This window comes from Petaurus breviceps, unplaced genomic scaffold (genome assembly GCF_028583685.1).
Source record: "Petaurus breviceps papuanus isolate PSGF00001 unplaced genomic scaffold, PetGlider_PUasm1.0 90977, whole genome shotgun sequence".
Classification (NCBI taxonomy): domain Eukaryota; kingdom Metazoa; phylum Chordata; class Mammalia; order Diprotodontia; family Petauridae; genus Petaurus; species Petaurus breviceps.
Window position 1 is genome coordinate 25,662,509 of NW_027187391.1, and position 15,998 is coordinate 25,678,506.

Sequence of the window (15,998 nt, forward strand, 5' to 3'; positions counted from 1 at the left end):
AAATCACAAAACACATATTCCATCAGTGCAGAATTGTGTAGATGTATATATTGTAAATACAAATGGAGGAGAAAGTGAATGGGAGGTTGGTGAATAGTTCAAAATACTTAGGAACATTTTCCTGAAATAGAAGAGTTTGTTATCTGTGGGTATTTGGAGAAAAGGGGTTTTTATGTGCCACATTGAATTTGAACACTTGCTATTACTTCTTCTATAATAAGAAAACCCCTGAGTTTTTTTTCCTGTGATGATATAAAAATGATTTTCTCATTTTGTAAAAAAAATAAAATATTATCTCTGAAAATATATTACTATATTTGCTCCTTATGCTGATGCATTGGGGATATCTACCTTTGTCAACATGTTTTCTTTATACAGAGGAAAAAGTTATCAAGCAGGTAAAAGCTGCTACAATTGACAAAACAGGTAAATAAAAATATATTTTAAATTTGCTCTTAAAAAAATTAGTTTAACAATATAAGGTTACAGATATTCAAAACTAGCTATGAGAAGAGTTCTTACTTTTTTCTCCATTGGTAACACTGAAAAAAATGTCAGCATATTTTTGGAAAGTTGCTAAATCATTAGAAAGTAACTAGTTAACATAATTAATCAAGTGCATGATCAAAATTGGAGAACCTAATCTGACTTTTTTCTTCCCTGGGCCTGTGATTTCATTGAAATAGGAAACTCTTGATGGGGAAGTACCATCTAGCACAACAGATCAGCATGTACTTTCCAATTTATGGAATCAGAGTTTCCTGGGTCACTGAGAAGTTTAATGACTATGTTAGAGGCCTCTCAAAAGTTGTTTCTTTAAACTAATTTTAGGACATAGTTTAGGATAGACATCCATACATAATACACCTATATGTGTATGTGTGTGTGTGTATGGATACACACACACACACATACACACACACGCACGATGAATGGGAAGCAATTCGTTTACAACCTTATCTACTTCATTGATTCATCTTTCTTTCAAGTTAAAAGTATACAAGTCCCAAAAGTATAAGATTCTGAAATTATTTGCCCTTTTAAGGAAATTATCGGAAATAAATTCATTTCATGGGAGCACTAAATTTAGGTATGTGATGGCATAATGAGCTATCTTAAATAATATTTATCAGAGCCTATAAATTTCCTGTAAAATAACTCTATACTTTATTATTTCAAGGGGTAGAGAAACCTATTGTGTTCCAATTCTGATTGTCACCTGGGAATGATATCATCATAGCTATGAAGCCAAAAAAAGGGGTCATGTGGTCCAAATTCCTCATTTTATAGAGGTCCAGTGAGATTAAGTGACTTTTCTAGGGTAACACATGTACTAATCCTCAGAAGTGAGATTTGAACCTAGGACCTCTGACTCTTTGGTAAGTGCTCTTTGCACTGGGTAATAATGAATGGGATAGTAGTCCAACTGATTAGCTAGGACTGGTATTTCCAGGATGATTATGTAACTCATACCCAACCAGGATAATTATAAGCAAACCAGCTACCCAGTTCTTCCATGAGACAACTATCATAGAAGCATAGCTCCTTTCTGCCTAATATTTCTAAAGCCATACACAGACTTTGTTATAGATGCCCCTGAAGGGAAACATTAGGATAACCATTGATCCCTATCCATCTATTGTTCTTCTCATTGATTCAGATGATCAAGAGTTAAATGTAGCTTCGTCTGCCAGCAGGAATAAAATGATTATTCATGGAGATTGTTATTTCAGGAGAAAGACAAAGAAAAATGTTATTAGGTAATTTGAGCATAATCTCTTAGGATCATTGTTCTCTTTTCTATCCAGGGCCTCAGCCAATGGTTCTGTTAAATAGCATACTAATTTGTACCCTAATGCCTGTAGGTGTTAATGTACCTCTCTGAGCATCTAATGTGATAGTATCGGCACTGGGGAGAAACTGGTTCATTGCGTTTCTATCCTGAATCTATAGATTGCCTTTAATTATGCACGTACTCTTACCTTATCTGTCAGTTTCCCAGAAAGCCCTATGATTGATGAATATAATGATAATGAAAAGGTCTAGCCTTCAGAGAGTGTGGTTGGTTAGGCTAAGGGGAAAATCTAAAATTAACAATGTCAACTCAAATACTGACATGTTTCATTTCTTTTTTTAATTTTTTCATGTACCACTTGGCTTTCTTTCAGTCTCCATAGCCAAGCCCAAATCAGCAAGTATGTACCTTGATAAGACTAAAAATATGAAAGTATTCTGCATGTCTATTTTAACTTTAATACCTCTAAACTGATTTTTTTGTTTTGTTTTTTGTTTTCAGTTTGGACTAATAAGATTGCCATTAATTTTAGATCATTTCTGATCTCTCACTTCTAATGAACAGTTCTGTTTTCTTTTACATAAGCAATTTTGAAAGTTCATGTATCACAATTTGTAATACAGAAAATGAACAAAGGAGGATTAGCTTATAAACATCTCATTGACAAGAAGTCAGGCTTAACTATGGATGTGCTAAAAGTTAACTAGAAATCCAATCCAATTAAATCTTATTAGCATTTATTAAGTCCTATGATAAAGAGGAATATCCAAAGTTATAAACAAGAGCTAGATCCCAAATAAAACTTTACCAAAATTCTATTTTGTTAAATATCCACATTTTGTCTACTTTTTATCTCATGATTTAAAAAATCTGATCATAATTCTGTGGTTAAATAATCAATGTATTTTGATTGTGGTATATATGGCCTATTACAATTTATTCACTAATTTCTGCGACCCTTATAGTTTTACAGATGAGGATGCTGATACCTAGGGTAGGCAAGAGATTTGACTACATGCATGAAGCCACTGTCAAAGAAGGGACTAAAGACAGGTCTCTTGAAGTCTAGGGTCTCATTCCAATATTCCAGAATGCCTCCATGTGGTATTAATATTATGTTTATATTTTCACAGCAATGCAAATGCAGACATCTGAGGGGATTTTTAATATTTAAGTTATTGGCCCTTTCCTTTTTTGCTTATGATTTATTTTGGTAAAACTCTTTCACACCATTGTAGTTTCTTTCTATATGATGCTGGGAGTATTAAATAATAGAATAACAACTATGAATCACTCGTTAGTATACAACACTGTGACAAGATACTAAGGGAAATACAAATTATTAAACGTTCTCCCTGCTTCACAGTTTTCAGGCAGGTTGGAGGGATTGCAATGGCCAAATTAGTAATAATCCCAACCCAAGTGGAACTGTTGTAGAGTGATCAGATCATAAAACTTGATTTTAGGAGATGACTTCTTATCCCAGGGAAGCCATTTGTTAGCCATAGAATCATAAGCAAAACATTTTTCTTCTTTGGGCCTCAATTTCCTCATCTGTAAAAGTAGGGGATAAGTTAGCTGATTTCTAAAGAGTTTTCTGGTCCTAGGAGGATAATATTCCATTCTATTTGGCTCACCATGATGTTATAAAATGACATTTGTATTACTATCTTACCAGAAAAAATTAGTATAAACTTTATTAAAAGAAGAATATTCTTATTGGGATAGACTTTGTTCTTTTGATTACCTAAAAAATACCAGGTGTTTTTCATAGTAATTTTTATTATTAAGGTAGATAAGAAATTAATATTTATGATAAGAATATCCATAATGTGCTTCAGAAAGACAAGTTAATTTGTTGAATTGTAAATGAATGATTTGAAGTCCTATGTGAGTTCTCATCCATTGATTTTGCATGATATTTCTTTCTCTCTCTCTCTCTCTTTTTTTTTTTTTGCTGGGAGTGGGAGGCAGGGAGATAGAGTGATAAGAATAAATGCCCTTTCTTTGAATCTCATCTTAGGGCCTTCATCCACCCTCCATTCCCCAAACCTCACATCCTGTCCTCTCAAAAAAAAAAAGAAAAGAAAAAGAACTTCTGTCATTTTTCTAAGATATGCACTATTAATCACAATATTAAGCATATCTTTCACATATATTAAAATGCACTAATTTTCCAATAGTATTGTTACTATTTATTCAGTTCATTTGGTGACTGGATCTTTCTCTAGGATACATGTGTGATTACATAACAGGAAATTAAAGTTAATTCTTCAGTGCTGGCAGCCTTTTCTTTTCAAACACTTGACTTGCGAAGGATTCATATCTAAAAATAACTGCTACCAGCTCTGCTCATGGGAATCACTGTGAAGAGCTATCAGGGACAATGTTGGATAAGAAACAGGAGGTAAAGAAGAAACATAGAAGTAGGAAACCTTAGAGGAACTGGTCCCCAAGGTCAGGGATTCAGGTAAGAGAGAACTGCATCTGTAAATAAGAGTCCTTCCCTAAAATATCCTTTCTCATACTTTCTGAACTTTGTCATTTTCCTTTGTGATAATCACTACTCCAAATTTTTCCACAGACTACTTTCTGCTATTAAACATCTCTTGGTAGGGGCAGCTAGGTGGTACAGTGAATACAGCACTGGCCCTGGAGTCAGGAGGACCTGAGTTCAAATCCAGACTCAGACACTTCACACTTACTTGCTATGTGACCTTGGGCAAGTTACTTAACCCCAATTGCCCTGCCTTTCCTCTTCCAAAAAAAAAAAGTCTCTTGGAAGTACTTCTAAAAATACCAAAGGTCTATTACATATCAGTATGATTAAGTTTACACTGGTTTCTAGATAAAGGGTTCTGAACATGAGGTTCATGAAACCAAGAGGTCATGTATTGGGTGTCTGTGAAGATGAATGGGAAAAACTGCATTTTTTCAGTAACTTCTAACTGAAGCTGAGCGTATGTTTCCACATGAATGTAGACAACAAACCATTTTTCTGAGGAGGGACTCATAGGCTTCACCAGGCTACCCAATGGGCCCATGACACTCTGGCCCATGACAACAGCCTCAATGACCAAAAGAGGGACAGGAAGTGTTTTCAGTTTTTGATCCATTATCTCTGGCTCTCTGGCTGCCAGGACCCACAACTCCAACTAGGATTACCAGGAACATATAGTTGAGCTACTCTGTGGGTTAGGTTATGTGAGCTTTCCTTCCTTGTGGGCTAACTACCATTTGAAACATTATTCCTATGGAAAAAAAAATATTCTAAGTAAAAGTAGCTGATTTACAAATGAAATTTTAAAGTGTAATCTCTCTGTAAATTAGAAACTGCCAGTAATATATATACATATATATGTATATATACACATGTAAAAGAAATGCTTATTTTAAAAGTGAGAACCAATTCAAGACAATTCCAAAGGACTTATGATGAAAAAGCTATTCATCTCCAGAGAAAGAACTGATGGAATCTGAATGCAGATCAAAGCACACTTTTTTCTAACTTTTTTTCTTTTCTTTTTGGTCTATTTTAACAACATGACTAAAGTAGAAATATGTTTTACATTACTATACATATATAACATATACCAAATTGTTTACCTTCTCAATGAGGGGAAAGATGGAAGATGGGAAGGGAAAGAATTTGGAATTCAAATAAAAAAAAAAACAAATGTCAGAAATTGTTTTTACATGTAATTGGAAAAAATTAAATATGAAATCATAAAAAATAAAAGTGTGAGCTACTGAGAAATATTTTCTTCTTATTTTCTTTCTAGAACAAGCTGAACATCAAATAAAAGAAACCCCAACTGCAAAAGCAGGTAGTAACTTTGCATTGTATTTAATACCTTTATTGAAATGTGGGTGTGCATCCACATGCATATACATACATACATGTCTATATGCATACATGCATCTACACACATGCCTATGTGTACATATATATGTAGCCTATGGTCTAGAGTAACTCTGGATGAAGATGAGGCCTTATCTTGTGGGCTTCTTAATAATCATACTACTCAGCTCATATCATTTTTTCTCTTCCCCTAGCTCCCACTATTCTTTCCCCAGCGAACATCTGAATTTGACTCATTTTTGACTGTTCCCTAAGGATATATACTTTACAACTAAATAATACTAGCTAGGCATAGAACATTGAACATTTATAGTTATGTTCTGGGAGAAATATCTCATTTCTGAGTTCACACTGTGGGTAACTGTTGCCAAAAATATATTTATCATAGTGAAGAAATTATGGAGGTAAAAACCTAGATTTTATTGTTGTTCTCAGGCATATGTTCAGACCTTAGAGAGTAGGATTTTAACAAGTTTCCTTATAGGAAAAAATACATCAAAGTGGCAAAGAAATAATTTACATATTGCAATCTTACACACTCCTCTTAGGTAGATCTATCATCCCATACTTCCTTAAATGTCATAAAAGATGAACAATCTTAAATAACCAGAGTCATAATCTTATACATCCCCAAAGGAAAGAAACGTTATCAAACAAACTCTATAGGTAAAATAAGTCAAGTTACAGATTAAACTATATTTACCGAGTTCACAAATAGACTAATTAGGAGGAGGATTTACATGTCACCAAGGAGTCAGAAACACTTCAGTTTCCTCCTCTTGCTTCTTATCTAAGTAGTGTATAAAGCTGTTACATAAATTTTCACATGCAGTGGGACAGGATTTGGTCAATTGAGGTTAATATGAACCAAACTGAAGGAAGAATTGCCATAGGTCCCAAATAATCAAAAGAAAATTTTAAAATTCCCCGTAAAAGGTGACATGGAAAGTGTTTTTCAAGCTTTAAAAGCACTATATAAATACACTTTATTTTAAGACAACTAGGTGATGCTGTGGGTGTAAGCTAGGGTGAGGAAAACCTGAGCTCAAATCCTGCCTTACATGCTTACTGTGAGTTTGCAAAATGGAGATAATATCTCCTACTTCACAAGGCTGTTTTGAGGGTCAGACAAGTTAACCTATGTAAAGAGCTTTGCACACCTAAAGTATTATATAAATGCTTGCGATGATTATCATTTGTACTATAAATACAGTTACAAAAAGTACTCATAGGGGGTGGAGCCAAGATGGCGGAGTAGAAGCACGACCCTCCCGCAGCTCCAGCTTCCACCCTCCCCAATTCATGTAAAAAGGGGACTCTAAACAAACTTTGGAGTTGCAGAACCCACAAAATGACACAGAGAAGCTAACCTCCCACTGAGGACAGTCTGGCAGGCCGGCAGGAATCCAGCACAGTGCTCTAGGAGCCGAGCCCAGCCCCACGCCAAGGCTTTAGCCCCAGGGCGGGCCTGACCAGCCACAGCCAGAAGGACTCCAGATCAGCAGCAGCTGTGGCCATTTCCAGATTTATCAACACATAGACACAAAGGATAAAGTGAGAGGTCAGTGCAGTCCGGACCTTGGGACCAGTAAGTGGGAGTGCTTGGCTTTTACCCCCAGGGCGAAAAGCCGCTAAGACACTGGCACAGCCAGCCAGCGCCACTTGGCGGCTTCAGCTCTTGCCCTGCAGAGTATAGGGGGACCAAGCACCAGTCTGAGGGGTAATCGCTCTTGCTTTAACCTGCTTGGATCTGGATTGCAGTCCAGGGTGGAGGTTCTGGGGTGTGTGTCCAGCTTGCCAGAGGGTGTGGAGACCTCAGAGAGGGCACCCATCTAATACCTCCGGCAGCTGAGAAAACCCCAGCGTTTGGGATGAAAACTCCCCTGTCTGGTGGCAGAGTCTTACTGTGGCAAAAAGCCCAAAAGTCAAGTAATTGAGTGGCAAAATGAGCAGGCAAAGGAAACAAAGCAGACAGAAGATTCCAACAATACACTCCTGTTTTGGGGACAAAAAGGAGCAAAGCATGGAACAGGAGAAAAACAGTGAAGTCAGAACTCCTGCACCAAAAGCTTCAAAGGAAAATACAAGCTGGTTACAGGCCATAGAGGACCTTAAGAAAGATTTTAAAAACCAAATAAGAAAAGTGGAGGAAAAATTGGGAAGAGAAATGAGAACAATGCAAGAAAATTATGAAATGAGAGTCAACAGCCTGACTGAGGAAAATAATACCTTAAAAAACAGACTGATTCAAATGGCAAAGGAGGCCCAAAAAGGCAATGAGAAGAATGCCTTAAAAAGCCGAATTTGCCTGATGGAAAAAGAATCTTAAAAACTCAATGAGGAGAATCATTGCTTCAGAATTAGATTGGACCAAATGGAAGCTAATGACTTTATGAGAAATCAAGATGCTGTTAAACAGATCCAAACAAATGAAAGAATAGAAGGCAATGTGAAATATCTCATGGGAAAAACCACTGACCTGGAAAATAGATCCAGGAGAGATAATTAAAAAATTATTGGACTGCCTGAAAGCCATGACCAAAGTAAGGACCTAGAAATCATCCTCCAGGAAGTCCTCAAAGAAAACTGCCCTGATGTTTTAGTACCAGAGGGCAAAATAGAGGTTGAAAGAATCCACTGATCACCTCCTGAAAAAGATCCCAAAAAGAAAACTCCTAGGAATATTATAGCCAGGTTCCGGAATTCCCAGATTAAGGAGAGAATATTACAAGCAACCAGGAAGAAACAATTTGAATATTGTGGAAACACAATCAGGATAACCCAGGATCTGGCAGCTTCTACACTGAGGGATTGAAGGGTTTGGAGTATCATATTCTCAAGGGCAAAGGAGGTGGGATTAAAACCAAGAGTCACCTACCCAGCAAAACTGAGTATCATGTTTCAGGGGAAAATAAGGTCATTCAGTGGAATAGAGGACTTTCAAGCATTCTTGCTGAAAAAAACAGAGTTGAATAGAAAATTTGACATTCAGATACAAGAAGCAAGAGAAGCATGAGAAGGTAAACAGGGAAAAGGAACCATTAACATTCCTATGTGGACAACCAATAATTGTAACTTTTGAAACTTTTCTCAGTAGTTGAAGGGATTAGAAATATATATTTGTCTATATATGAGGGTATATGGGCATATGAATACATATGTGAATGTGTGTATATATGTTTACAGGTATACATAGATAGAGGGCACAGGACCAATTTATCAGGAAGGAATGGTACTTAAAAGGTGAAATTAAGAGATGAGAGGAATATAATGAGAAGAGATGGGGAGAGACAGATTGGGGTAAACTATCTCATACAGAAGAGGCAAGGGAAAATGGTTACAATGGAGGGGAAGAATAGGAAGGCAAAATGGAATGGGTCAACCTTATTCCCATTGAATTTGGCTTGAGGAGGTAGTGAAATACACATTAAATAGGGTATCTCACCCTCCAGGAGAATAGGGGGGGAAGGGAATGAGAGGGGGGATGATAGAAGGGAGGGTAGGCTGGTGGGGGAGGGAAGTTGGAAGCACTCACTTTTGAAAATAGACAGGATCAAAGTAGAGAATAGAACAAGTGGGAGGTGGGAAAGGAGGGAGGGAAATATAGTCAGTCTTTTACAATATATCTACTATGTTATTGTTTTGCATTAGCCACACATGTACAACCTATACTGAACTGCTTATATTCCCAGTAAGGGTGGGTGACAAGGAAGGAAGGGAATGAATCTGGAATTGAAAGTAAAATCAAATATTCAAATATATATGTGTGTGTGTATATGTATATATATATTATATATATACTATTATTAATGCCATCTTACATGTAATTGGGAAATAAGATATACAGGCACTGAGGCATAGAGATCCACTGGAAAAGTAGAAAGGGGTATGGGAGAAAATATGGGAGAGCAGATTGGAGGAGGGGATATCCTGTGGGACTGCTATTTTGGGGCGGTGGGTAGGGGGAAAACGGGGAGAAAATTTGCAACTCAAAATCTGGCGGAAACGAATGATGTAAATCAGAAGTTAATAAAGCATTAAAAAAAAGAAACTAAAAAAAAAGTACTCATAGCTGAGCCCATTGGTAGTCTAGAACACTCACTCAAGAATGCAGCATATTCCTTTATATGTATAGACTTTATAGTTGTTCCTAACTCACTGTCCTGTGATAGGGTTAAGGCTATCTCCAATCAAGAAAAGAACTCAGAGTTGTTAAGGGACCCTATACCTCTTTGAATGAACCTAATTATTTTCTTGTTTGTCTTCCCCACTACAGCATAACCTCCTGGTAGGTAGGGACCATTTTTGCCCTTGTTAGTATCCCTAGTAGCACATAGTAAGTGCCTAGGAAATGCTTATTCACTGACTAATTGGTGAACTCCACCTTCCCAGGGACCTGTACAGTCTTCCAGATGTGTAGCTCTGATGTAGCTTTGAGGTCCTTGATAAACCAGGAAAGAACTGGGGGTGACTGGACTGTTAATCCCCTCCTATTAGAATTAAAGAGTCTATATAACTCACAGAACCAGTAAAAGGTCAAGTTCAGGCTTGCTTCTCCATCTAATACATCTCTACTCCTATTTCTGGCCTTCACAATTCCTAACTTGAACCAAGAACTCCTCAGTATGAGAGCCATGAGCCCTAGCTTTTCTTCTCCACTGTCATTTTATCTGATACCTTCTGTCTGCTACCAATCCTGTCTCCATTGCTTCTATTTCCCCTCCTTTTAGGAATATATGCAATATAATAGCAGTGAAATAGCCACAACTAGTATGTCTCTGGATTAGTTAATACATTTGGGGACCTTAAAAAAAGTTCTGCCCAGATTATATCCAGTTGACAAAAGTTTCCTTCAGATGGCTGTGAAGATCTGCTGACTTCTTGAGGTTAGGGATAAAACGCACATTCATAAAACCACTCACATGCATACATACTCCATTTCCATTCACCTTTTCTAATTTTTCTTGCCTCCATCCTTTACCACTACAGCCAGACTATACAAGTTATACTTAGAGAAACCCCAAGAAACCTCTAGAAAAAAAATGTAGAGGCAGGGGTCAATTGCTACAGCTAATTGCTGTCAGTATTGCTACATTGACCAAGATTCATGTCCCTAATACACACACACACACACACACACACACCACACACTCCTACCTGTGACTCCATCAGTAGAGAGCACTCATTAAATAATTTCCTCTATTAATGCAGATCAGCACCTTCTTTGCAATTTATACTATTAAAGTAGCTGCCTAAGACACTAAAAAGGTTAATCAACTTAACCAGAGAAGCACAGCCATTAACAGTCTGAGAAAAAACCTGAAGACTAATTTCCCAGATTAAGGGTCTAGCTTTTTTATCCCTTAGTTCACACACATTAAAAACACTAGATTGGGGGTGGGGAAGGGAAAGAGCAGAGAATATGAGGTGGAAAATACGGACTTGGATTCTTCTTCAGGTTTTGCTATCTACTTAACCAAGTGATCTTGTAACAATCCCTCTGGGTTAGTTTCATCATCTGTAAAATTAGAGTATCGAAATAGATGGGGATTTTTTGGTGTGTTTCTTTTTAGAACCCTTAAAATCCTATGATATAATAAAATTAAGAAGTAATAGCAGCATATAAATTACTTTTATTTCCCTTTTGGCTATATTCAAATCTTCCTACTCTATCTCTTTTATCTTGCATTGTCAGGGAATGAGATCTTCTATATTAAAATATTATTTTCAGAACTATTTTCTATATATGGATTACCAATTTTCCAAAAATCAGAATACAAGAGAATATATTTGTTTTCATAAAAACAGCTACCATTTATATAGTGTTGTACTTTCTAATTATTATCTCATGTATCCTCCTAACAACTTGGAGGTTAAGTGCCATTATTAACCCTATTTAACAGATGAGAAAACAAAGGTAGGCAGAGGTTTAATAATTTGCCAAGGGTCACATAACTAGTAATTCTCTGAGGAAGAAATTGAACTCAACTTTTCCTGACTCCAGGTCTAACCTTGTATTTATTGTGCCCCCTAAGCTTCATCTGCATTTAAAACTATTTAGCTATATTGAAAATGTTTTTTTAAGAAATAATTGTTAATAAAAAAAGACATTTTAGGAACTTGTATTGTCTCAGAATCCCTGTGATTAATATATTAACTATCTTCCAGGTGATAAAATAACAGATAATGGAAAATTTAAACATATAATCTGAAATGGAATGCTCTGAAAACTTTATTGAAACCTTATTTTGAGCATCAATTTGGTCAAATTCCTTACCAGATTTCATTGCTATAACCGCAGAATTCATCATTACTAGCCTTGACCAAAGTTCCTCTCCCTGTCAGATGATAAAATAAACTGCTTTTATTCAGACTCCTGAAGAGAAAAAAACTCTAAATATTAAAGCACCCTTTTTAAAGAGTTCTGAAAAGACCACAGGCTGATGTTTGTTGCAACATTAGGAAAGAGGATGGGGTGGACAGGGAGATGTAAGTTGGTGTGCTTTTACACAGCAAAACATAAATGATAGTTTGACTCCAAAGAGCAGACTTTCAAAGACCTTGAGAGTAGGGGATCTCATTAAGATACTCCAGTTATTTAATCCCAACTTCCTACATCAGTAAAACTCTTCAGGGGAAAATAACATAGAAGGAAGTCAAAATATATAGCTTACTATTTATCCCCATACACATTTAGCCTCATTTCTACCTTTCCTAGAAATGTCAGAAATAGGAAATATAAAGGTCAGGTCTTTCATCTATTGCTAGAATATTAGATCATTTTTTAATGTTTTTTGTTTCATCTATTTTCTAGATAAACCCAACGCACCTATATTTTGTGTCCTAAGTTGAAGCCTACATTAGGAGAAGGTGGAGGGTTGATTTTTATATCATGTCATATTCTTTGCACTAACATTCAGGTAACCAAAGGGAACCAAATGGATAGAATGTTTGAACAGGGGTCCAGAAGACCTGAGTTTGAATCTTACCACAGATATTTACCAGTCTCAGTTTCTTTATCTGTTAAATGGAGTTTATAATAGCACCCACTCCTTGGGTAATTGTGAGGCTCATGAGATAACCTATATGAAACATTGTGCAAATCTTAAGCATTAGGTAAATGCTATCTATTAAACATATACTACAACTGATGCTAATGTAGTACAGGGGATGAAAAAATTTTGTAATTATTCTAATAGTATATTTACCTACAGAAACAAATTGGATTTGCTAAAAGTTTTTGTAAAAATCAAAAGAGAAGATTCTCATATTTTCACATATATTTTAGAATCATTTTTGTGTTGGTTTAATTGAGATTTTTATGACACATTGCACATATTAAAAAGAAAAGTAAAGATGATTTATTAAAGTTATTAATAGATTTAGAACATTGATTCATTCAACTGATATTTCTTAAGCATATGTTAGGTGCTACATCCTGGAGGAGAAACAAAGTTTAGAAAAGTCATATTCCATGTCATGTTGAACTCATAGTCTAGTCATAGTAATAACTCATATTTATATTCCATTTTCAGGTTTGCAAAGTTCTTTACATACATTATCTCATCTTCAAAATTTGTATTTAAATTAAGGTTCAGGGAGGGCAAATAAATTATTTGCTCATTGTGACATAGTAAATCTATGAGGAGGGTTTTGAACTCACTTTGTTCTGGCTCTAAGTGTAACATTTTATCCACTACTCTACATCATGTCAATAAAAGCAAAATAGAGATAACTATAGATATGAAGAATATGAGTGCTCCTCAATTCTAAAAACTCTTGCTACCTACAAATTCAGAGTCTGGGGTTAATCAAAGTGGGGATAATCATAATTATGCAAATATATCTTGCATCCTCATTCCATTACACTCTCCTACAGATGAAGTAGGACCTTAAAGTCAAATAGACTTAGGACTTAGTTCAATCAGAATAGTAAAACATGGAAAATTAGGCAATAGAATCATCTAAAACTCTGTAAACAAAACTTTTATGGGGTAAGGAAGCTATCTTTCCAAAGTAGGGGAATAAAGTCAGAGGAAAATGCAAAATACTACTTGTCTCCTCTTAGCTTGACATCATTAAGCACCATGTAGAGTACTTTAGCCTTTAGAGGGCAGATTTCACCTTTCTGGCACCAGAATCCTCAGGGTTTCTGCCTGGACTGCTTTGCTTAGGAATACCATTGTAGGTAGACTCATCCACATGGGCCCTTTTCTTTCTTTTCCACCAAATTCAGGCTGATTGGGTGTTCTTTGATCCTTCCAATCCCATTTGAAACTGACTGATCAGCTCTTGAAACCTGCTTCCCAGAAGAATCTGGAATCTACATAATTCAGAGATCTTGTCTGATACTGTCATTTTTCTGTACCCAGATTCAACTGCTAAGAAAGAAAGCCTACATGGACTAATCATCATGATTAAATGAAATCCTAGGAACTTTTTTCACTCCTGGGTTATACTCTATACACACTCTCTCTCTCTCTCTCTCTCTCTCTCTCTCTCTCTCTCTCTCTCTCTCTCTCTCTCTCTGTCTCTCTCTTTCTCTCTCTGTCCCCCTCCTCTCTCTCTCTCATTATATATATATATTATAATATATATTCATATATTATATGTGTATAGATAGATCTAATAAAATATTACATGATAAGCATACCAGAGTATACTATACAGCTTTAAAACAAAGGGCCATATGAAGTCCATGAAAGAGATTAATAGCAACAAGGAGAATCATGGAAGGTTTCATGTAGGAGGTAGCATTTGAGGTGGTCTTAAAAGAGGTTTAAGTGTACAACAAAATGGGTAAAGAATGGGGTTTCAATCATGGAGACAGTCATTCACTGAACAAGCATGTATTAAGTACCTGCTATATTCAAGGCACTGTGGTAGGTGCTATTTTTGCAGAAAGAAATGTGAAACAAATTCTGCCCTCAAGATGATTATATTTTATTAGAAGAAACAGTACATACATATACTCTGAAAACTGCAAGGTCCTATACAAATGTAATAATTGTTCATATTTGAAGGGACACCTACATTTTGCCTCATGGGGCTCTGGGATTTTCTGAAGTCTACACTTGAAGAATGTTAGAGCTAGAAGACAACTTAGAGATCATCTGCCCATCACCCCCAACTATCTCATTTTGTAAAAAACTAAGAGGACAACTAGAAAGGGTTGGAAAACAATGATGTCCCTTAAATGCATGTATTATGCAGTAAAATAAAATCATCATATAAGTGAATTATTAGCTTCATCCCAAAGTTATTAGGTAAATCATGTTTGAAATATTCTTAGCATACATGTCTAATAAACATACACACACATACACCCCCCCACACACACACACACTGAATGCTATATGAAATCCTTGAAAGGATACCTTCTAAAGTGAAAAAAGATGAAAAAGGTGGGGAGTTATGGGAGGGTGGGAATTCATAAGAAAAGCAAAATAACATATTCTAATTTAACAGCTGTTCTTGATTATCCTTTCCCAAATTTTCATAACACTTAACAAAAAAAAAGACTTTATTGTCCCAATTGGTACAAATTGTAAATTGCTCCTTATTTAGTAACTTTAATTAAAGAACAGTATTGTTGTGATGTTATAAATCAGAATATTAACCAAATTAAAAAAAAGACAAACTGCAATTTCTATTAAGTGATGATTTGTAGCTTTAAATGTTCATTTAAAATGAGGAGAGGCTGTGACATTTAGATAGAAGGGGGGCAGGTGGAAAGGGCTGCAATACCACAAAACTAGTTTTGTAAAGAAAATTATCTTTGACCTAAAGGGAAGAAAAGCAGTATTTTCAAAGCAAGAAAAAGTACAGAGAATCATGATTCTAAAGTGAAAAATAGGAATGATTTTTAGGTTAGCATTTTTTTTTTGGCTTTTTGGAGGTGGGGAGGGGAGGGCAATTGAGGTTGTCACTTATCCAAGGTCACATGGATAGTTTTGTGTTAAGTGTCTGATGCTGGATTTGGACTCAGGTCCTCCTGGCTCCAGGACCAGTGCTCTATTCACTGCTCCACCTAGCAGCCCCTAGGTTAGCATTTTAATGATTAACTTTTATACCCACTTAGTTCAGGCAGTTTCATGAGAAGTAGTAGGATTTAACCTTATAAAATTCCTTTCTTCAGTAGAATTCAAAGACATATTCTATGTTGCCTTTATCTTTACAAAAACAAAGCAAAAGTAAAAAAGGAAGGAAAGGATAGAGAGGGAAATAGAAAGAAATAAAGAAAGGAAAGAAGAAAGAAAAAGAGAGAAGGAAGGAAGGAGGGAAAAGAAAAGATTATATTCTAGATGGGGGAGGTAGACATGGAACATTACACTTCACATT

At 35.9% G+C, this 15,998-nt stretch overlaps 1 protein-coding gene across 36 annotated transcripts in view; it reads left to right on the forward strand.

Moving 5' to 3' along the window:
- The window catches only part of TRDN (triadin), a 565,674-nt gene that overhangs the window by 502,627 nt on the left and 47,049 nt on the right, over positions 1–15,998 (forward strand). For 33 of the 36 annotated variants that reach the window (XM_069076909.1, XM_069076882.1, XM_069076893.1 and 30 more), the window contains 3 exons: positions 379–426; positions 2,169–2,195; positions 5,578–5,622. In XM_069076909.1, the coding sequence (XP_068933010.1) occupies positions 379–426; positions 2,169–2,195; positions 5,578–5,622 (120 nt within the window). The remainder of the gene's footprint in view (positions 1–378; positions 427–2,168; positions 2,196–5,577; positions 5,623–15,998) is intronic. The other 3 variants (XM_069076894.1, XM_069076902.1, XM_069076903.1) reach the window with 1 other exon arrangement.